Raw genomic sequence first — 22,362 nt, forward strand, 5'->3', positions numbered from 1 at the left:
CACTACCAAGTAAACATAAAGAGCATTTGAAATGCTTGCCCAATAACTTAACAAATAGTTCCAAAGTGATATTTTTCTATACAATCTCTTAGTGTTAAGTATTACCCAACCATTACCTTGAATTCTCATGGAGTGAACGATGCACATGCAATTGATCCAATCAGGAGATTGGGACGATGTGAAAGTGTGAACTAGAACCAAGGTTTTGGCGTCAATTATAAGAATGTCTTGATATTCTCCACAGCATAGAAGCCAGCCTTCTCCTGTCATCCGGAATGAGCAGTGGTAATACTGTGCAAATGGAATTCAAGCAAAAATGTAATTATCACTAGCAATTAACATAAATTCTCTGGATATTAATTTTATCATCTATTCAATTAAGGTATCAGACTGAAGAGCAACTGAAATTTCTTTGACTGAAGTTACTCCCTACTTCTAAAGTATTGATGTTGCGCCTTAGTCTCATTTGTATTTCATAATTTCTTTATAGAAAGGGGGATCTGTCGTGAAGAGGGAATCTTATTCCAAATCATGGAAAGTTCACAAGTCTGTTATTTCTGGAGTGCTGTGTAGAACTAAACAACAACAACAACAACAAACACAGATTCCTTATTCTAGCAACATGGCTACATGTTAAGAAGAGATAAAAGCATTTGAGGAATTCTGGTGCTGAATAAGTTTTGAGAATGGCTTTCATTAAAGATTGTGTAGTATAGTCTACCCTTGAGGCTCTCTCACTGCACCAGTTTTGGTTGCTGAAGAGAGTTTGTACGTGTTGCAGTGCAGGTCATGGATGCTAAAAGCAATGAGTGAAATCTGAAAATTTGTCAGTACCACTGGGATCGTGCGACTACCTTATATCTATGCTGGAGTCTGTCTACCAAAAGCCATGACCCGTATTCAATATTGGGAAGTGATTACAAAGGTTATGACTATGCCTCTTGCTCTCTTCATGGATAACAAAATCAGAATCTATCCAGCCAAAAAAGGTTAAAATTGGAAACCAGGAAAAACAAACACCTCTTGCTGCTTTATAAAATAGCACATCATTAAAACTTTTCTCTGTGTGTATGTGTGTATGTGTATGTCTGTGTGTGTTGTGAGTGTACCTAAGGAAAAAAGAAAATTGTCTTTCAAACTTATCTATTTTAAGAATCAGAAAAAAAATGGCTGAACAATAACTTTGGAGGAAGAAAAATGGCAAAATAAAAGATGATAACTGACCTCATTATAGTCCAATGACAAAAATAAAACATTCAAGAAAAAAACATATACTCCAAAGACATTTCTTCGAATGTGAGCATGGCGATGCCCTGAAGGAGTCGCAGAACCCAGAAATGCGCTGAAGGAAGCGCCCGTACTTACGCAGATCGCAGTGTGCCTGTAGGGAAGGGTGGCCTTCTCCACGCACTGCCCGTTGGTGACATTCCACACACACATCTCCCTAGCAGAGATAACCTCATATTATTCTCTGTCATTTCCACTCAATTGGCTGGAATAATTTTTGTGCCACTAAGTTTTTCTTTAGCGCTGCACTTAAATGCGGCCTGATCGTTTATGGGCCTTTTTGTTACAGATTACTGGGCAAGAAAATGTCGTGGTCATTAGCAGGGATGACATACTGTATCTGTGTCTTTTTGTCTGGGTAATTACACCCTGCCGCCAGCCTGCACACCTTCCCTTAGTGCCAACCTGACCTGCAACAGATTGTGAGGATACAGCTATCACAGCCTTTTGGACTGACAGTACAACAACCTTTCCATGGAAACTGCCTCCTCTTGAAAATGGTTGATTTCACTGAACTTAAACTACATATTCTGAAAAGCATAATGCATCAAGACCGCTGTGCCTTGTGGAGCCCAGGTAGCATTTTTGCAAAAATGAACAGTGCCACCAAGAGGCCACATTTGGCCTAACGTCGATGGGGTTTATTTCTTTGCCTCTGAAATCCTGAAATCATCCTTGCAACTTAATGTTTAAAAAATTTTCGTTTTTTAGAAAACTGACTTGATTACATATATGTTACAAAAAGATAAACACAGTTATGAAATACAGCTGTAAAATGCATCTAGTGTAAGGCAGTTTAAATCTCTATGGTTTCTGTTCACAAAAACCAAAGTAGCTGTTTCAGAATGGTTCTGTAATATTCTTCTATTTTTGACACATTTTTTTGTGGAAGAAATGAAAATGTTATTGACATTAAGGGAGAAGCTATTAAGAAACAAGATATGGACTAATATTATTAATTGTACTTTGTGATTTGCAGGCTCTTTTTTGCTTTTCTAGTGAGACACCAGGACTCAATTTTTAAATCAGTGATTTTCAACCTGGATGACTTTGCCCCACAAAGGATATTTAGCAACGTTTAGAGATAGTTTGGGTTGTCACAATTTAGGAACACACGGCTGGCATCTAGTGGAGAAAGACCAGAATGCTGCTAAACATCCTGAATGCATAAGATGATCCCCACAACAAAGAATTTTCTAGGGGTTCAAATGTCATGAGTACTAAGGTTAAGAAACCATGTTCTAGAAATAAAATATTCATGTTTTTTCATCTCTGTTAATATCCAACCTTACTCCAAAAATAACTTGAGTCATGAGTGAGAGTATCTGTGTGTATCTGAAAAAAAAAAGACTGAAAGAATGGTGGAAAGTGAAATAATGTATCTCAAAGGTAAAAAAACAAAACAAAACAAAACGAAAAAAACAAATGTGTGCCAAAAGTAAAAAAAAAAAAAATAGAATCTTAAGCAGTCATCAATATAAAATTTTTATCTCTAAAGGAATTTGAGTTTATCAGCATGGTTCTCAATTCTTCTGGGAATAGTTCAAAAAATACCCTCAGAAATTTTAAATTCATAATTCTGTGTTGGAGTCCTAGCGCGTGGAGTTTCGAACATCTCCTGGTCAGTTAGCCTGTTCCTAGGTAAGTCTATCTCTAAACTAGTGGTTCTCAACTCTGGCTATCCATTAGAATTATCAGGGAGTTTTCAAAAGTACTAATATCTGGCCTGGCCAGAGTGGCTCTGTGATTGAACATCAGCCCATGGACCAGGAGGTCAGAGTCCAATTTCCAGTCAGGGCACATGCTCAGGTTGCGGGTTTGATCCCAAGTGAGGGGAGGGGCATTTGGGAGCCGGTCGAGTAATGATTTCTCTCTCATCACTGATGTTTCTCTCTTTCCCTCTCCCTCCCTCTCTCTGAATACAATAATATATATATATATATATTTAAATTACTGATATCTGGGACTCAACCCAGACATCAAGCCAGGCTAATTAAATCGTACTGTCCAGGCTTGAAGCCTGGGCATCAGGCAAAGCTCCCCTAGTGATGCTGATGTTTCGACCCTCTCTACTCCAAATATGTTCTCTGAACCAGCAGCATGAGCAATGTCCTGGAATATTCCAGCAATGTCCAGGAAGGCGTTAGAGAATGCAAATTCTTGAACCTCAACCCATTCCTCCAAGGTGGGGCCCACACATTTTAGTTCAACAAGCTGTGCAGGTAATCTGATGCAAGCTCCAGTGAGGATGTTTGCTGATCTCTTTAGTCTCATCTCTTGCTGGTGCTTAAAAGTTTTACTAATATGCAAAAGCCCTCTTTATCAATGACAAGACGTTTTGCCCTAAGGAATATGTGTTAATATAAAATATTTATTAACACAAAATATTAATACTACCGTATCCATCTTATTTTGGTTGTTATTCATCTGATAAATATTTTTTTTCTATCCACTTACACTTAACTTTTCCATGTCCTTATGCCGGTTCGTGTTTTATTTTTAATTGTCTGCCAATCTTTGTAATTTAATTGAAGGGCTTAGAACCGTCACATAATTTAGATTGCTGTTCTAGTCCAAGTTATTTCAACTCTCTTCTTTTGTGCTCTCTATGTGTCCCATTTAATTTGTGTCTTCTTTGGATTAGACAACATGGTGTTCTTTTCTTTTTTAAGTCGGAAGTTATATATTCTATTTGTTTTATTTTTATTTCTTTTGTCTGTTCTTTCAGCAGGTACCCTAGAAATGTCACCATGTACATCTGGCTTAAAGTCTAAAGTTAATCAACATCTTCACATACTGCTAAAATACCAGAACATTTGGAATCTGATCACTACACTATTATATGAAACTGCTGATTAGGATTGTGAGGCGATGTAGTGGGGAGTGTAAATAAATATTATTGTGTCTTACAGTTTATGTTTCTTTGCATTTTTAAAATATTTGCTCTATTTTGTTCAATATTCCTTTTCCCATCTCATATTTCCCTTCTGAAATCACTGTCCTTACTCAAGAAGATAATTTAGAATTTTGTTACTTATAGAACATCTGTTGGCATCGAAGGAAAGTTTTACTAGTATTTGACTTCAATGTTACTATTTTGCCCTGTGTTTTGAAGGTATATTTGCTAGAGATACACTTCTAAATTGATAGATACCATCTGAAGATGTTTCCCTGTGTCTACTTTCACTTAGTGTTGAGAAGTCAGCTCAGTTTAATTAGCATTCCTTTGTAAACAATGCTTTTTCTCACTGACTACTTTAGGATCTTCTCTCTCTTCTCTCTCTTCTCTCTCTCTCTCTCTCTCTCTCTCTCTCTCAGGCACTCTATTGTATCATAATCAGGTCTCAAATTGTCTATTTCCTTTCATTTACCCCAGAATTTACTGGGATTCCTGAATCTTAGGATTTATGCTTATACATTTAATACTTAGGGGGGAAAAACACATGAAAAACTGGGTTATGAGGCAATTTTATGTCCCCTCTGATCATCTTGGAGGCAAAAAGGCTAAGCACCCAGCCATATCCTAGGACTTCTGAAAACTATACAAAATCATTGTTGTGTGGGAAATAATAGGCCAAGTCTAGTAATTTTCATAATTTCTAAGAGATTAAATTAGAATATGTTAAATATGCAGTAGCTCTAAGAAATATATTATAGATGCAGGATACGTTTTGGACACCAAATACACAGAGTTCTAGAAAACTCAAATTCTATTGGAAAAGAAAGACCAAACTAGACTCCTTGGCTGTTTAATAATCATAGTCACAGGGTTCATACAGCTGAATTCATCAATCATCAAGAATATGCCCATTAACTCTAGACTCTTTTTTGGAGCTAGACCACTGTGGGCAAAAAACCTCAATCTGGAACTCAGTTACATTTCAGATCTATTTCTCACATAGCTATGATTTCTTTCAGTTCTCCAAGTAGACTCAGGAAAAATTCACACACACACCCAAACTCTCTAGAGTGGGAATACATATTTCAGTATGTGTAGCAGGTTTTGTGGCAGCCCTATTGTATGAGAATTACTGGCAACTGTTAAAAAAGAAGGTACTAAGACATTTCACTTTACTTAGCCTTGTCCAAAATTCAATTTCTCTAAGTATAACAATTATGGGAATAGGTACTTTTTTGGTACAAGCTATGTAAATAAGTACTTTTTAGATATCAGTTCCTCTAGCTGTTTTGTCATAAACTATTTAGTTTCTCCAGGTTGGACCCTTGATTCCTCATTATTTTGGTTCTCAGAAATTAGAGCCATGTAATTTCTCTTCAGATTAAAACCAAAAAAGGAGGGGTTCTCTTGTTTCAACCAGTAACCCAATCCCTCATTCACAAATGCATGCTAATTCCATTTTGTATTCTTGAGTATAATCTGGCAAATAACTCATCAGTGGGGTTTAGCTTCTCCTAGACCCAAATCACTGTCTATGTTCCTTTCCCTTCTCTCTCCCACCATTCCACTTACAATTGAATCCTCTCCTCTGTTCATTTTATAATGACTTCAGACAAGTGTACAACATGAGGATTGTAACAACTGAATTGTTTCACAGAACTGCGAAGGCTTGGATGGGTTTGCTTAAGAGCTCAAAGTGTGTGAGTTGCTACATGAAAAAAGACAAGCGCCCCGACTTTTCCACTTTCCATTCTATAATCGCTGGCATTTGCCAGTATCCTTTACACAGTGAGGCTGCCGGAAGGCAGGCTACACACGCGCTGGGATGTTTCAATATTGGGAGCCATAGTACGGATTACATTCCTCGGGACCATCACACAAATGACTCAACCTCTCAAAATCTATGTACAAAAGGAACATGTTAATCACTAAGGTTTCCTTTGACCCTAGAACTCTGTGCCCCATCAGTTTTTAAAAATAGGGAGGAAATGGAGACGCGTACAAAGTTTCACACATCATACCTACCCATTTTCAGCAGCACTAACGACATAGGGCTGTTTAGAGAAGTCTCTGGCTCGCGCCACACATATTACTGAAGCTGAATGACCAAACAGAAGCTCTTTGGCTGAAATCTGAAAATGATGAGGGGAAGCATTTAAAGAGCTGGAAACATTTCATTTAAAGACATACAACAATATGCACGACGCGTATATACTTAAAATTCTGCTCAGGAAATCCTGCTGTGTTATGTTACATACATCAGGAAAGCTGATACGTGGCATAGCCAAATCCGCAGAACAATAAACTTCTAAGTAAAGGAACTGTGTTGTATAAATTTTTTGGTTTGTTTTTGGTTTTGTATCCACTATGAAACCTAGAAGGTGGCCAGACCAGTTTTGCAACATCTGGCTTTTGAATACAAATAAGTCAGTGTTGATGTTTATTATGCACAAAATGTGCCTCATATGATAGTAGGATATTAATATGCTCGTTTCAGAATTCAGAAATGAGTTTACAAAACACACAAAAAAATATTTTCCTTTTCTAACCATTATAATTCCTTATTTGACTTCCTGCCTTTGAAATAAACTTTTCTATATTAAAAATGAAATTGCAACTAAGCTATTATTTAAAATGCCAGGTTTTTTTTTCTAATCTGTGAATTTAAAACTATGGCACTGAGGCCTAATCCTTCCATTATTTCATTTTTGAAAGAAGTCTATTCCTCATTATTTTGTAAAACTTGATTATAAAAATCAAACTACAAAATGGAAAACATGCAAGATCCCCTGAAATAGAGAAGTTGTATTAAGAGACTAAAATTTAATTTGAATAATTAGAAAGTATGTGGTTAATAAAACTTGTCTCATGTGTAATAAAAATCTAATTTCCTAATGAATTAATATTCAAGATGTTTTTTTTCCTGAACTCTGCAGATATAGATGTATGTGGATGATAACCCAACCATATCAATGAGAACAAATTATTTCATAGTGTAATTGTTCTCTGCCTTCATCTTATTTCTATCATAACCAAAAATATTTCTTTAAAAAGTCTGTTATCAGACTACATTTCAAGTGCTACAAGGAGGGTTTTGTAGTTGATTAGAATCACTTTCAATCCAAGTTCTGACTCTTTACCTTATTCCTGGGAAATTCAGAAGGTTCCAACTCAGAACAACATTAATAAATGTCCCCATCATCGTACTTGGAATGCTTACCCCTAGGAATTTAACCCCATGTCCAACATATTGCAGACCGAATTAAAGAATAAATTGGGGCACACTGGGACATTCCCTCCTCCAGAGAAAATCCACTATGGACAAGATATCAGAATGGAACACCACTACTTTTCATATGAAGTTCTCATTCTGCTACTAAATTCCCACATGCAGTTGAATAAGCTTGTTAATTCACTAGTCTTCTATTTTTATCATACTTTAGAACTGCTGTGAAGAATAATTTAAAAATTCTGCAGTCACACCTAGTCATTATCATGATGAAAGCCAGGAGATCTTTGCTTCTGTCCATTGGCTGTCCCTCTATGAAGCACTGTCTCTCCACCCCGACCCCCACCCCAGCTACCTCCAAGGGCACAGATGATAAAAAGCAAAGAACACACAAGTTGAGCAGCATCTACCAAATCCCAGGCACTCATACACTATGAACAGTGCTTAATCTTCATTTCAAAGGTAAGGAAATCAAGGTTCAAAGAATATAAGTCATTTGCCCAATAATACAAAGTTGGTAAATATGAACTAGAATTCTATCCAGGTATCTCCATTCTTTCTTCATGTTGTCATTGTTACGTTTCCTTGTGAGTATTAAACAGAAAGAAAATAGAGCATTCCAATACTAAGGAAATACATGTTCAGCTCACCCTTTTTATGCTCAAAGGTGTGATGAATACCAGCAATCAACACCAGCAAACCCAAGTGAGAAAGTTCCTAGCGTGGGACTTGGAGAGGCTCCTCGTTAGGAGACAAAAGTTCCAGGGAAACCAGAGGTCTTTGGGGAGACCCTGAGCCTGGAAACAGCCTGCATAATCTCTACTCTGCCATCCTATACCCACAGACAGGGAAACACTGAGATAGGCACCCAATCCTCTGATGAATATTTGGATACTCCAAAATGTCCAGAACTTAAACAACCTTCTTTCCCTCCCTACTCCTACTCTCTGATCACCTCTATTCCTTATACAAGTACATGATGCCATTATCCCACCTACCCCACCCATCCCACCCATCACTCAAACCCCAAATCTGAAAGGATGGATTCTTTAACTGTTCCTGCTCCTCTACCCCACATCTAACTGTTGCCCAGTTCTCTCTTCTTTACAACTGTCCAGGCTTCCTTTTCTCTTCTTTCCCAGGGCCACTGATTTGGTTCATGCTCAAAAACTCGCCTGACTAAAGTGCTGTAGAATTCTGCTATCCATAATCCCCGGCCCTTATCTCCCCCTCCCTTCAAAGTGCCCTTCACATTAATACCCAGTGATATTCTAAATCACAAATGTAATACTATAGTATTATGTTATCTCTCTGCATAAAACATCTTCAATCCTCTCAATAGCACCATGTTTAATTAACATGTAGTGTTAGCTCTTGTTAGTTAAAAAAAAATCTAAACCTCTCAGTATGTCAAACTCCAAACTGAGTCTACTCCATCCCTTAACCTACCTATCACCATTAACTCACCTACTCAACTGTGTTCCAGGCCTACTCAACTACTTTTACCAGTTCCCTGAAAGCAAAATACTTCTGCTTCTTATACACACTTATTCTGTCTGCATTCTCCTCTGACCTTCTTTTCCTCTTCAAATCCTGTGCATACTCCAGAGTTCAGTTCAACCATCATCCTCAGAAAGCTTTTCCCTTCAAAACCACAATAATTGCATGTCATACTGATTAGGATGGCTATGATAAAACAAACAAAACAGAACATAACAAGTGTTGATGAGAATGTTAAGGATTGGAACCCTTGCACGCTGCTGGTGAGGAATATAAAATGTAAATTGCTATGTAAACCAGTTTGGCAATTCCTCAAAAAATGTAAAATAGAACTGCCATATGATCCAGAAATCCTACTTCTGGATATATACCCCAAAGAAGTAAAAGCAGTAACTCAAACAGATAGTTGTACACCCAGATTCACAGCAGTGTTATTCACATTAATCAAAAGGTAGAAGCAGCCCCAGTGTCTATTGATGGGTGAATGAATAAACAAAATGTGGTCTATACAAACAATGGAATATATTTGAGCCTTAAATGGGAAGGACCTTCCGATACATGCTACAGCATGGGTGAATCTTAAGGACATTATGCTAAGTCAGTGATGGCGAACCTATGATGGTTTCGCCATCACTGTGCTACGTGAAAAATGCAAGTCGCAAAAGGACAAATACTGTATGCATTCACTAATATGATATATGTCATATTTATAGAAACAGAGGGGATCCCACTACTTTACAACTTAAAGTCTGTCTCCTACATTAGACTGAGAAACTTGAAGGAGGGATCTACAACAACAACAACAACAAAACACCACATCTGTGTAACCTAATGACTGCATAAGTAAGTGTCCTTGAGTTTGTTTTACAACCATATGTGGTGGCAAGTGAGTGTTTAAGACCCTAGAACAGTGATGGCGAACCTTTTGAGCTTGGCGTGTCAGCATTTTGAAAAACCCTAACTTAACTCTGGTGCCGTGTCACATATAGACATTTTTTGATATTTGCAACCATAGTAAAACAAAGACTTATATTTTTGATATTTATTTTATATATTTAAATGCCATTTAACAAAGAAAAATCAACCAAAAAAATGAGTTCGCGTGTCATAGGTTTGCCATCACTGCCCCAGAACCTGATGTATTTTCTTACCTGAATCCTTTTGGAAAGGGGAAGGCACTTTCTAAGTTTAGTATAAAGAGAAAATAAATGCTCCCAGATTATTTTACACTCCACCCTCTGCAACTTCCTTCTCTTCTACTTGCTGTCCTCACCTTGATATGCCCTTAAGCTTCAAACTGCCCAACAGCCACTCCATCACCCACATATTTATGTCCCTTCTCTCTTACAATCTCCCATGTTCTTAAGGCCTCCCTTCTACCTCCCTCGCCCAAATTATGCCTTTTTATATTCTTTCTTTTTTTTTAAATTAAACCACTAAGTATTAAAATATCAATGATGGACCACTCACTTGACTGCCTTTCCGATCCCAAAAGGATTAAAAAAAATGTCCTTGATTTTTGAAAAACCTAGATTTTTTTTCCTGCCAATAGTTGATACATTGTTGGGTGAGATTCATGAGAAAAATAAGAGATGTTCATTCATTCTGGCCCTATGGTTAGCCATAGAAAATGTTAAGGAGAACTCTCATGTGGAAAATCTCACATTGATCCTAATCGGTCCCTTATTCGTGTTATTAACTTTCTCAACCTGTCCTCACAGTAAATTTCCAAAACACAATGCTGATACAACCTCCTATTTAAAACTCCCTAATGGTTCTCCATGTTTCTTCCGTCCCTGCTGATCGGATTCCAGTTCCTACATCATATCTGTAACTGTGGCTTTCTCAATACCATTATTGCAGTGTTGGCATTTTGGATGGGATAATTCTTTGTTGTGAGGGGCTGTCAGGTGCCTTAGGGGATGTTTACAGCATCCCTGGTCTCTGTCCACTCCATGCCAGTAGCACCCCCCTTCCTCTAGTTGTAACAACCAACGAGTTTCTGCCATCATTACCAAATGTCTCTTGGGGTGTGGGGAGGGCAAGAACCATTGCTCTAACCCCAAGCTAAAGACCTGCTTCTAAGGAAAGCAGGGCTTAGTTCCCCACTGACGATGCAGTGCAGACCACGCCCTACTTAGAATACCTTGTATTATAACACAACTGCACTGCCTTCGCCGGCACCCTTCCTCTACTGCAACCCCTGGGCAGCCAGCACCAGGTCTTCTCGTTCATGTTTGAACGCAGGTACCTAGCATACTGCCTCACTTATAATATCCACTCAACAAATGCATGTTGAATAAATGTTAAATAAATACCAGGAACATACCTAAAAAGATACAGAAGTGAGGATTCGAAATTTCTTAAGCTATAGCAATCTACATATTATAAGACAACTATTCCAGCCAGAAAACACAACACTTCAATATTAAAAAGAATAGCAAGACATTTTTAGCCATTTAGGAGTCTGAGTTTAAATCAGGAGAGATGAGATAGTACGTGTGAGGGCCACCATTTTCAAAGCTCAACTGTTGAAATAACACCAGTTCCTTCTCTCAGGAATACTCATTAACATTGAACTGAGCTGCTCTGCGATGCAGTTCTTGGCAGTCCTGTAGGGAAACTGCTCAGGGATGGGAGATGTTAACTAATCACACTATAAAACAGAATTACAATTAATTGTTAATTTACGTTTTAAAGTGGCAAACTTTAAAGGCTAAAAATAGTCTTTGATCTTTAAAAGGCTTCTTAATGAGGGCAGTATACTTTAAGTACATCATTAGTTTAAATGTTCAAATTGGGTCCACAGGCTGCTAGCACTAAGCAAATATCTCTTCCAATATGTTAAATGTTTATGACTTGGGACATAGACAATTAATCGCTAATCAATGGGCCAAATCTTAGGTGAGGTCAGGTTCTGAAACAGGAGGACGACAATAGTAAATTGGATTTAGGGCTTTGTGATATGATCTGTGACAATTACAGGCAAGTGGAGACTAAAAGAATAGCAGGAAGGCCAACTGACAGAAACACCCAGATAATTAAGATATTACTCATTTAGTTAATAGTGGTTTTCAAGGGTGCCCTTTGTTTAGATTAATGAGCCATTATTTTTAGAATTACACTTACACGTCTGTAGTTCAGTTACTTAAACATATAATTCAGGATATAAAATAGTAAAACTCAGCATAGCTTAAAGGGTGATAATATCTGGTAACTAAAATAGCAATAGTCATAATATAATTTCCAATATGATCTTGATCCACCATGTAACACTTCATTCTCTCCAAATCCAGAAGTAAAACCAATTTATGACTTTAAGAAGCATCTCCCTAACAATCATGCCAACCTTCCACAGTCATTGCCGACGGACGCAGGCTGTGCTTATTTTGTGAGTGTTGTCTATTTCTATATATTTTCACTAACCTTTAGATCAGGTGAGAGACTCCAGAGACAGAGCTGACCCTCCTGACTCCCAGTCACAATTGTTTGCTGGTCATCAGTGATCATGATGGTGGTGATGCTGTGGGAAGGGGCCTTCTTCCCCCAGAGCGTGACTGCCTGCAGGGAGGACCTCATGTTGAGAGAATCCTGGAAAAACGGAGAAGGAAAGAAGTGTACACAGTAACCAGTCTTAGACTCAGGAAACTGATCACACCACAAAGTGGATTTATCATGACACAAATTTGAACATGTTCTACCAGAGCCGTCCATTCGAGGGGAGGGGAGTCAGGAGACCCTGAAATGACCATGCTTAGTGTTAGTCTGTCCAAGATGAATGACTTTTATTCCAATTCTTGATAACTGATACTGATGAAGAGAAGGATAGAAACAGCCTGCCCACTCCACACCCAGCTCTGATGCTAGGTGATCCTGACCTCTCCAAAGCCCAGCTAGGCCTCTCCAGGCTAGAGCTGTCAGCCCGACCAGCATGGTTCAGTGGTTGAGCACCAATCTATGAACCAGGAAGTCATGGTGCAGTTCCCAGTCAGGGCATATGCCAGGTTGCAGGCATGATCCCCATTGTGGGGTGTGCAGGAGGCAACTGAACAATGATTCTCTCTCATTATTGATGTTTCTATCTCTCTCTCCCTCTCCCTTCCTCTCTAAAATCAATTAAAAATAACAAAAAAAAAATAAAAATAAACTAAAGAATAGAGCTGTCTATATACTATAAACTTGAAGAGAGCTTTGCAGACTCTCCCCAGAAATGTCATCTCAACTAATTAACAATTATTTGAATTTTGCTATTAAAAAGTAAATCTTTTCCATAAAATCAGTGTTTCCTGGTCATCAAAGATTGCTATATGACTGTCATGATTTCCATCATATTCATGTTCCATCTATACTACTTTAATAATAATTTTTATTTGACTAAATTTTGTATTTGGTAATCTTTTTAAACAGTAATTTTCATGAAATCGCTACTTCATGTGTTAGTGACAAAGGTTAAAATGAATACATAATTATCATTTTAACCTGTGTACTACCCAAAATGATCTGAAAAATCATCTAGTGAGACGCACATTACATTTTGTGAAACATTGAGTTAAAAGTTTCCCCTCAAATAGGCATTCTTTTCAGAAATACAAATAATTTGGGAGTGAATAATACTTTAAGTTCTCAGAGTAAATTAGTAAGTTGTCTCCTGTGACTTAATAATATATATTTCCCCTCAATAAAAATATCAAAGATAAGAGAGGAGGAAGATACCAATGTTACTTTCCACATTTGGCTTGAGAAAATTAAAAAAATAAAAATAAAGACCTGTCCTGCAAGACCTCTGGTACCAAAGCATTACAAAGGTAAGAACCAATATAAAATTTAAAAACCTGTGGCATATGTTATTTAGAATGTGCAGTTACACAGATAAACACACAGGCACATAACCTTGAGTACTCACTGACACCATGAACATAAAATCAATATAGGCAGTGCTTAGCCCACAAACCAGGTGCCTTCAAAATTTCATTTGTAGTTCATTTATTTGGAATTTAGTAACTAATTTCTCGTGGCTCACTTCTTATGTAACCTATAATAGAGCTGCACTGATCTTACCACAGTACCCAAGCACCTTGCAAACAAGATTTATTTATAGGAAATATTCTCAGCATTGCAATTCAGAATATCAGGATCACACATTAATCCTAGTACTAAACTAACCCAGGAGTTCTGAGTTCTGGTTTCAATAACACTATAATCCCAACTTGAACCTCTTCTGCTTCAAACACAGAGAAGTAATGCTATATACAGGAAAAACCTAGCAGATGCCACCTTAATCATATAATGAAAGTAAACAACTTCAGTGATGGGACAAAAACAAATTCATGTGTCACCTGACAACATGCAATGAGAAGGAAAAATGCAATGAGAAGAACATGTATCAATTCTGTGATGTTCCTACCAAAGATGCACAACCTGAATCTTATCACAACAAATACAAATTGAAGGACTCTCTACAAAATAACTGGTCTGTAATCTTCAAACGTTTCAAGATCATGAAAGTCAAAGAAAGAATAAGAAACTGTTCCAACCGAAGGAGACTACGGAGACATGAACTAAGTGCAAAACCTTGTTCTAGACTGGATTAATTTGCTCTAAGAGACTCACTGGAATAACTGGCAAAATTGAAAGAGGTCTAAGGATTGAATGATAGTAATCCTATCTAATAATTATAGCCTAATGTGCTAAGTGTCTGGTCGACCGGTCAGCCGTTAAACCAATCAAAGCATAATATGCTGATATGCAAAGGCCTCTCAACTGCTCACTATGATGTGCACTGACCACCAGGGAGCAGTCAGTCAGCTGGTTGACCTGTCACTATGATGAGCACTGACCACCAGGGGGCAGACGCTTCAACTGGTAGGTTAGCTTGCTGCTGGGGTCCTGCAGATCTGGACTGAGTGAGACAGGCCGGACACACCCTGGAGCCCTCCCACGGCTCCTCCCCAGCTGGCCAACCTCCCACGTCTCTCCCCAGCTCCAATCCTGCACCGGTGGGGTCCCTTGGCCTGGCCTGCGCCCTCTCGTAATCTGGGACCCCTAGGGCCGTGATGGCGAACCTATGACACACGTGTCAGAGCTGACACACAAACTCATTTTTTTGGTTGATTTTTCTTTGTTAAATTGCATTTAAATATATAAAATAAATATCAAAAATATAAATCTTTGTTTTACTATGGTTGCAAATATCAAAAAATTTCTATATGTGACACGGCACCAGAGTTAAGTTAGGGTTTTTCAAAATGCTGACATGCCAAGCTCAAAAGGTTCGCCATCACTGCCCTAGGGGGATGTTGGAGAGCTAGTTTTGGCCTGATCCCACAGGCCAGGCCGAGGGACACCCCCACCCCCATTGGTGCATGAATTCATGCACTGAGCCTCTAGTATATCAATATTAACTTCTTAATTTTGAAGGATTTATTGTGATTGCAAGGGTTAATATCCTTGTTCTATATACTAAAGTATTCTGAAAAGACTGGAGTGGGGAGGTAACACTTTGGCAACTTCCTATCAAATAGTTTTTATGAAAATAGATTTGTGTGTTATCCTAACTACTTGTCTGTGAGTTTTAAATGTTTTTAAAATTAAGACTTTGAGTTTCAACGTTCTCATCTGTAACATGAGAATAATAGCTATACATAGAGCAGGGTGCTGTGAGGATGAAATGAGAACATGCATGCAATGTAGAAAACAGAATGTACTCAGTAAATTACTACTGTTTTAATTCTAGCTTCCATACCTTGGAATAATAGCAATAGTTACTCAAAGCAAACTTCTTTTTTTTTTTAAATATATTTTATTGATTTTTTTTACAGAGAGGAAGGGAGATGGAGGGATAGAGAGTTAGAAACATCGATGAGAGAGCAACATCGATCAGCTGCCTCCTGCACACCCCCTATTGGGGATGTGCCCGCAACCAAGGTACATGCCCTTGACTGGAATCGAACCTGGGACCTTTCGGTCTGCAGGCTGACGCTCTATTCACTGAGCCAAACCGGTCAGGGCCAAAGCAAACTTCTTCACCATTACACTTTTGCTTTATTCTGATTCATATGAAATTCATCTCAACTTCACTAGATTTTAAATTGTCCTCCAAAGACAGGGACTTCTTTCTGACGTGCCCACTGCTATATCCCAGGGACACAGAGAGGGTGTAGGACAGGCAGGCACTCAGTAACTATTTGCTGAATAAATGAATAAAAATATACATTATAATCTGAAGACCCCCATCTGATAAAGCATCCACCCATACAAATATGGACAAATGTTTAAATACCTAACAAAATACAAGGCATTTGGAGTTTAGAACATCAAATAAGTCAAAACATTTCATAGATTAAAACCATAGATAGTCATAGGATTCTTAATATCCAAATCAGAAAACAAAAAGCACCAAGACCAAACCCTCAAGAAACCAGATCTTAACCAGAATCAATCCTGAACAATCTGGATTGCTAAATGTAGTGGAAATAGACATGGAATTCAGATACCTGTCCTAGGGTGGCTATTACCCTTGTGACCTTTATATCTAGATTATACAGGTAATGTGTAGTAAAATGAGGTTACCATCACCTGTGTTGCCTACATCTCAGTATTCTTATGAGGAATAAATTCATAATGTAAATAAAAGCATATGGGTATACATGGTATGCTATCATTATACCTTGCATGTATAATCTAGAACTCAGGGCAAGAAGTGGCCTTGGAGATCATTAACCTAATCCCCATAATTTATAAGAAAGCTGACAACGAGAAATGTGGTCTAGATAACTATTAAGATCATTTGAGACTCTGAGACACTAAACAAATTGTGCAGTGAGAATGACTAATTGATTAAAAGGATGCACATCTTCGAAGTCACTTTTTAAAAGACTCTCTCTTATTTTTTTTGCAGCAAAATTTCAAAAATCACCCCAGAAACGTTGTGCCTTGCTAACAATAGGAAAGAGAGTAAATCCATGTGTTCTGAGACCCTGGACAACTGCCCAGAAATCTCTAATCAAAAATAAATCTCTGCCAAAACCGGTTTGGCTCAGTGGATAGAGCGTCGGCCTGCGGACTGAAAGGTCCCAGGTTCGATTCCGGTCAAGGGCATGTGCCTGGGTTGCGAGCATATCCCCAGGGGGAGATGTGCAGGAGGCAGCTGATCGATGTTTCTCTCTCGTCGATGTTTCTAACTCTCTATCTCTCTCCCTTCCTCTCTGTAAAAAATCAATAAAATATATTTAAAAAAAAAAAAGTTTAAAAAAAAAATAAATCTCAAAGGGAAAGGCAGTCTACTGTAGAGTCTCTAAGTTAGAGGGAAACTCTGACATGCAGCAGTTAAGTTGTGGCCCTGGCAGAAGTATACTGTCCCATTTCAAATAATTCTGTATTCAGATAAGTTGTTAAATCTTTGGAAAAAGATTGCAAACCTCTATCACAACCCTCAGTTTATAACTATTGTATCCTAAAATGAGCAGCTGAGTAATACTTTGCAATGTCTAAAAGAAGATTATGAATAGTAATGCTCTGGATGTGTTTACAGATCCTTACATAATTTTTAAATCTGGTCCGTTTAATGGCAATTTAAAATAAACATTTGCATTGGAGGGGAAAATGGACATTAAACAAACAAACAAACAAAACTTGACCTAGCTGGTTTGGCTCAGTGGATAGCGTGTTGGCCTACAGACTGAAGGGTCCTGGATTCAATTCCAGTCAAGGGCACATGGAGTGGTGGGCTTAACCCCCAGTAGGAACATGTAGGAGGCAGCCAATCAATGATTCTCTCTCATCATTGATGTTTCTATCTCTCCCTCTCCCTTCCTCTCTGAAATCAATATATATACCCACAGACAGGGTGAAGACACAGAGTATATTATAAAAGTCAAATAAATTTTTCTCATTTGGGTCTAGTCATAGTAGCAAGTCACAGTACCAAGTACAACACTTTAAATTTTGATAAATTGTATTTTGTATCTTATATAATCAACATTTTATCATATAATCAGTATAGCTATTAGAATCTATATATATAAAACCCTAATATGCAAATAGACCGAACGGTGGAACACCCGAACAACCGGTAGCTATGATGTGCACTGACCAACAGGGGGCACACGTGGAACATAGTGGGCATCAGCAGCAGGTGGCAGAGTGTGGAACATGGCAAGCATCAGCCGCGGGATGGTGGAACAGGTGAGCAGGGCGCCAGACCAAGGCAGGGGACTGCTCGCTGTCATCGGGGCAAGCCTCTGGTGGTTACTGAAAATTCTTGCTCCTGCACAACGCGGTTCCGCCAGGCGCTTGCACCTGCTACTGATGCCTGCACCTGCTGCCAGTGCCAGCCCCGCTTGCACCTGCTTTTGGCGCTGGAGCTGCCACTCGCACCTACTGCTGGCACTCGGCAGTGGGTGCCAGCGGTGGCTGCTGGCCCCAATCGCCCCTCAGGGCTTCTCCACCACCCCCTGCTCCTGAGGGGCAATTGGGGCAGCAGCAGGTGCCAGTGGCAGCTGCTGGCCCCGATCATCCCTCCAGGCTTCTCCACCACTCCCTGCTCTTGAGGGGCAATTGGTGCAGTAGCCACCACTCGCACTTACTGACAGCACCGGCCCTGCTCCCGCCTGCTGCTGGTGCCAGCATTTGCTCTGCACAGTCAGTGGGTGGGAGTGGGGCCAGCGATGTCAGTGCATGGGGGCGGAGGCAGTGGGAGTGGGGCTGCTGGCAGACAGGGAACTGGGGACCATGGTGGGATGGGTCAGGCAGGGGTGCAGAGGATGGGCCCAGACCTGCCCCTGTGCCCACAGCAGCCTCACAGCCCACAGTTTCTTTCAAGGTGCATGAATTCATGCACTGGGCCCCTAGTAGTTATATAAAGACACAAATGCACAAACTGTACTCTTAAGTGACTCTCAAATAATTTCTGCACACATTTTTTACCGCAGCCTACCCAGATATCACAGTGGATTCTCAGGGTGAGAAGACAGATGGCCTTCAAGAAGCTCACAGTCTACAAATTGAATACCAATGTAAACACGTTACTCACTGGTTATATACTTCCATATATATAGGAGCTAAAATTAAAATATTAGCAACTTGCTGGATACCACTCTGTATTCTCATTATACACCAGTTCTCATTTCCCCTCATGATACACTATGTTATTATTCTCATGATACAGATGAGAAAACTGAAGCTCAAAGGGCTTAAGTAACTCACATTAATTCTAACCCAAGAAAGTTTATATTCTTAACTCCCTCCCTTTTGGAATATAGAGCTTAAAATCATAAAGAAAGAAGTTTATTTATATATACATTTATATATATATTTGTGTGTGTGTGTGTGTGTGTGTATATATTGAGTGGCCAGATTATTATGACCACCTGATGTTTGTAGGCAAATTAGCTATAATTTCGCGCTGAAGTTGCTAGAGGGCCAGACCATTATAAATAGGGACGCAGGTGGTTTACCACGACAGAAGTGATTTTTTCCTGAAGATATGGATAAACAATGTGATTTAACAGCCTTTGAACATGGGATATATATACACTGAGTGGCCAGATTATTATGACCACCCCAGCAGTACTTCGTTGGGCCACCTTTTGCCTTCAAAACTGCAGCAATTCTTCTTGGCATTGACTCCACGAGATGTTGAAAGTGATGCCAAGAATCTGACACCATGCCTGATGAATAGCACTGTCCAGTTCTGTGAGATTTGATGGTTGGGAACCAGATGCCTGACGGCTCTTTTAACTTCATCCCACAAATGCTCAATTGGATTGAAACCTGGTGATTATGGGGGGCCACCTAAGGTAAAGTCTCCCTCGTGTTCTTGAAACCACTCCTGCACAATACGAGCACCGTGGCATGGCACATTGTCTTGTTGGAAGAAGCCATCTCCATTGGGATACCCCATCAACATGATAGGATGAACTTGATCAACAACGATACTTAGGTATGTTGTGCTATTCAGATGTTGTTCCACACAAATTAAAGGGCCCAAATCATGCCAGGAAAACATGGCCCAAACCATAACACTGCCCCCACCAGCTTGAAGGGCTGTACTCATGCATGTGGGGTGCATGCTTTCATGCTGTTTCTGCCAAATTCTCACCCTGCCATCTGCATGATGCAACTGGAAACATGATTCATCAGACCACATGACTTTTTCCCAATGCTCAACTGTCCAATCCTTGTATTCCTGTGCGAATTGGAGACATTTTATCTTGGTAACTGCAGACAGCAAAGGTGTTCGAACAGGCCTTCGGCTTCCATATCCTATATGATACAGTGTATGGCTAATTTTCCTACAAACGTCAGGTGGTCATAATAATCTGGCCACTCACATTCAAATATATCCCTCGTTCAAAGGCTATTAAATCGCATTGTTTACCCATATCTTCAGAAAAAAATCACTCCTACTGTCGTGGTAAACAACCTGCTTCCCTATTTATAATGGTCTGGCCCTCTACAACTTCAGCATGAAATTATAGCTAATTTTTAAAAATATATTTTATTGATTTTTTACATAGAGGAAGGGAGAGAGATAGAGAGTTAGAAACATTGATGAGAAACATGATTCAGCTGCCTCTTGCACGCCCCCTACTAGGGATGTGCCTGCAACCCGGGGTACATGCCCTTGACGGGAATCGAACCCGGGACCCTCCAGTCCCCAGGCCGATGCTCTATCCGCTGAGCCAAACCGATTAGGGCGAAATTATAGCTAATTTACCTACAAACGTCAGGTGGTCATAATAATCTGGCCACTCGGTGTATATTCCACCAATTTTCCTGCAGTGGCTTTAATACTATGTAACAGCATAGTCTGGTGCTCTGGGCACGTGTTAGTGCTATGGGAACACAGGTAAGAGTGTGTTGTGACCTGTAAGAGTATCTGGTGTTTCATCAACTTTCCCATCCATTTAACTTTTGTCCCATTCTTCAATAATATGTAATCTCTCAAAACTCTTTTCATATAAATACCTGTTATTTTGTTATTTCTTAATAGTGTAATGAAAAATAATTTTAAGAGAAAACATTCTTTAACATTTAGTAATTAATAAAGTGTGTATGATAAAGTTGATTTTGATACAGTTTAATTTTATATAAAGACAAATTCAATTTATATCTAACTATAAAATAAAAGCATAATATTAAATATAAACATTATTTAAATATTACATATTTAAATATAGATAGAAATTAAGGTACATATCAAATAAGACCAGCACTGCATTTGTGCCATAATGCTTAGATTCCCTTTTATGGCTAATAAAGTCAAAAATCCATTTTATAATCTCCACATTTTTTTTCTAAATAAGAGAGGTTTCATCCTGTTACTTGCCAATCGTTGTTTCAATGATTTTCAGTCATTCAAAATACATGAATGTGTGAATTTTTTTCCTTCTAGAAAAAGCCATATTCAACGAAATCATTATGATTTTCCTCATTTTAGTACTGATTTTTAAAGTACTAGTTACAAGTTGATGTTTTACAAAAGGATTTTTATCAAATGAATGTACCTTATAGATTGAAGGAACACCTTGTAGTGAATCTGAAAAAAACACTATTTTCATTTTCACTGAAACAGGATTTCAACAGTAGAAGTCTTTGTGCTTCCTTCCTATAACCTATGATGTTAATTAAACAAATCAGAGCCTCCCAACCTTATGCCATGGCACATACTGCATCATAAATAGTTGATACTAAGGGTGAGAGAAATAAACACCCTCAACCCAGTATGTGTACAAAGATAGTCTTTTTTCTATATTTATGTTTTGATGTGGAAAAGAATGGGAAACACTGAATTAGGTAAAACTTGTCTAGGAACATAAATTATTTAAAGGTATAGAGAGCCCAAACCATAATATGGTTGGAAAAAACATACTGGCAACTAAAAATAGCCATTAACTGCTTCCAGATTTAGTAAATAACGTTTAGTATAGGTCTGTCCTAAGAAATATTTGGGACATGTGTACACACACATGCAAAAACTATTTCCTATTGCATGGGACATGCTTACAAAAAATTATTCATTGTTTATCTGAAATCCAAATTTAGCTGGGTATCCTGTAGACATCCTAGGGCCACTGGATACCTTAAACTACAGCCAAAATCCAGACTTGGAGATCACTGTCATCCCTCCCCCCCTACAAATGAGGGAATGACGGCTGGAACAGTTGGTTACTTGGCCACAGTAACCCAGGAAGGGAGTGGCTGAGCAAGAACCAGAACTAGGCTGTTTACTAATAGCCCACCCAGAACTCTCCCCAATACACCATGACAAAGTCAAACCAGACTTCCCCACCAGACAGTCTTAGTGATCTGCTAAGCAAAACGCTTTGTTATTTTGGTGCTTGCCTAAAACAATTGTTTAAATATAATAAACAAAAAACAAAAAGTCAAGCAAAACGGCAACAATAAAACTTCTTATGCATTCAGGCTCCAATATAGCCTCCGTTAC

At 38.8% G+C, this 22,362-nt stretch overlaps 1 protein-coding gene across 5 annotated transcripts in view; it reads right to left on the reverse strand.

Annotated features, from left to right (window-relative positions):
* WDR72 (WD repeat domain 72) overlaps positions 1-22,362 on the reverse strand; it is a 207,305-nt gene that overhangs the window by 174,035 nt on the left and 10,908 nt on the right. For 4 of the 5 annotated variants that reach the window (XM_036302003.1, XM_036302014.1, XM_036302021.1 and 1 more), the window contains exons 2-5: positions 12,342-12,506; positions 6,212-6,318; positions 1,366-1,444; positions 117-291 (exon numbers count right to left, since the gene is read on the reverse strand). In XM_036302003.1, the coding sequence (XP_036157896.1) occupies positions 117-291; positions 1,366-1,444; positions 6,212-6,318; positions 12,342-12,494 (514 nt within the window). In that variant the 5' untranslated portion in view covers positions 12,495-12,506. Of the gene's footprint in view, positions 1-116; positions 292-1,365; positions 1,445-6,211; positions 6,319-12,341; positions 12,507-22,362 lie in introns of those variants that run through there. The other variant, XM_036302037.1, reaches the window with a different exon arrangement.

Source organism: Myotis myotis, unplaced genomic scaffold (genome assembly GCF_014108235.1).
Source record: "Myotis myotis isolate mMyoMyo1 unplaced genomic scaffold, mMyoMyo1.p scaffold_m19_p_1, whole genome shotgun sequence".
Classification (NCBI taxonomy): Eukaryota; Metazoa; Chordata; class Mammalia; order Chiroptera; family Vespertilionidae; genus Myotis; species Myotis myotis.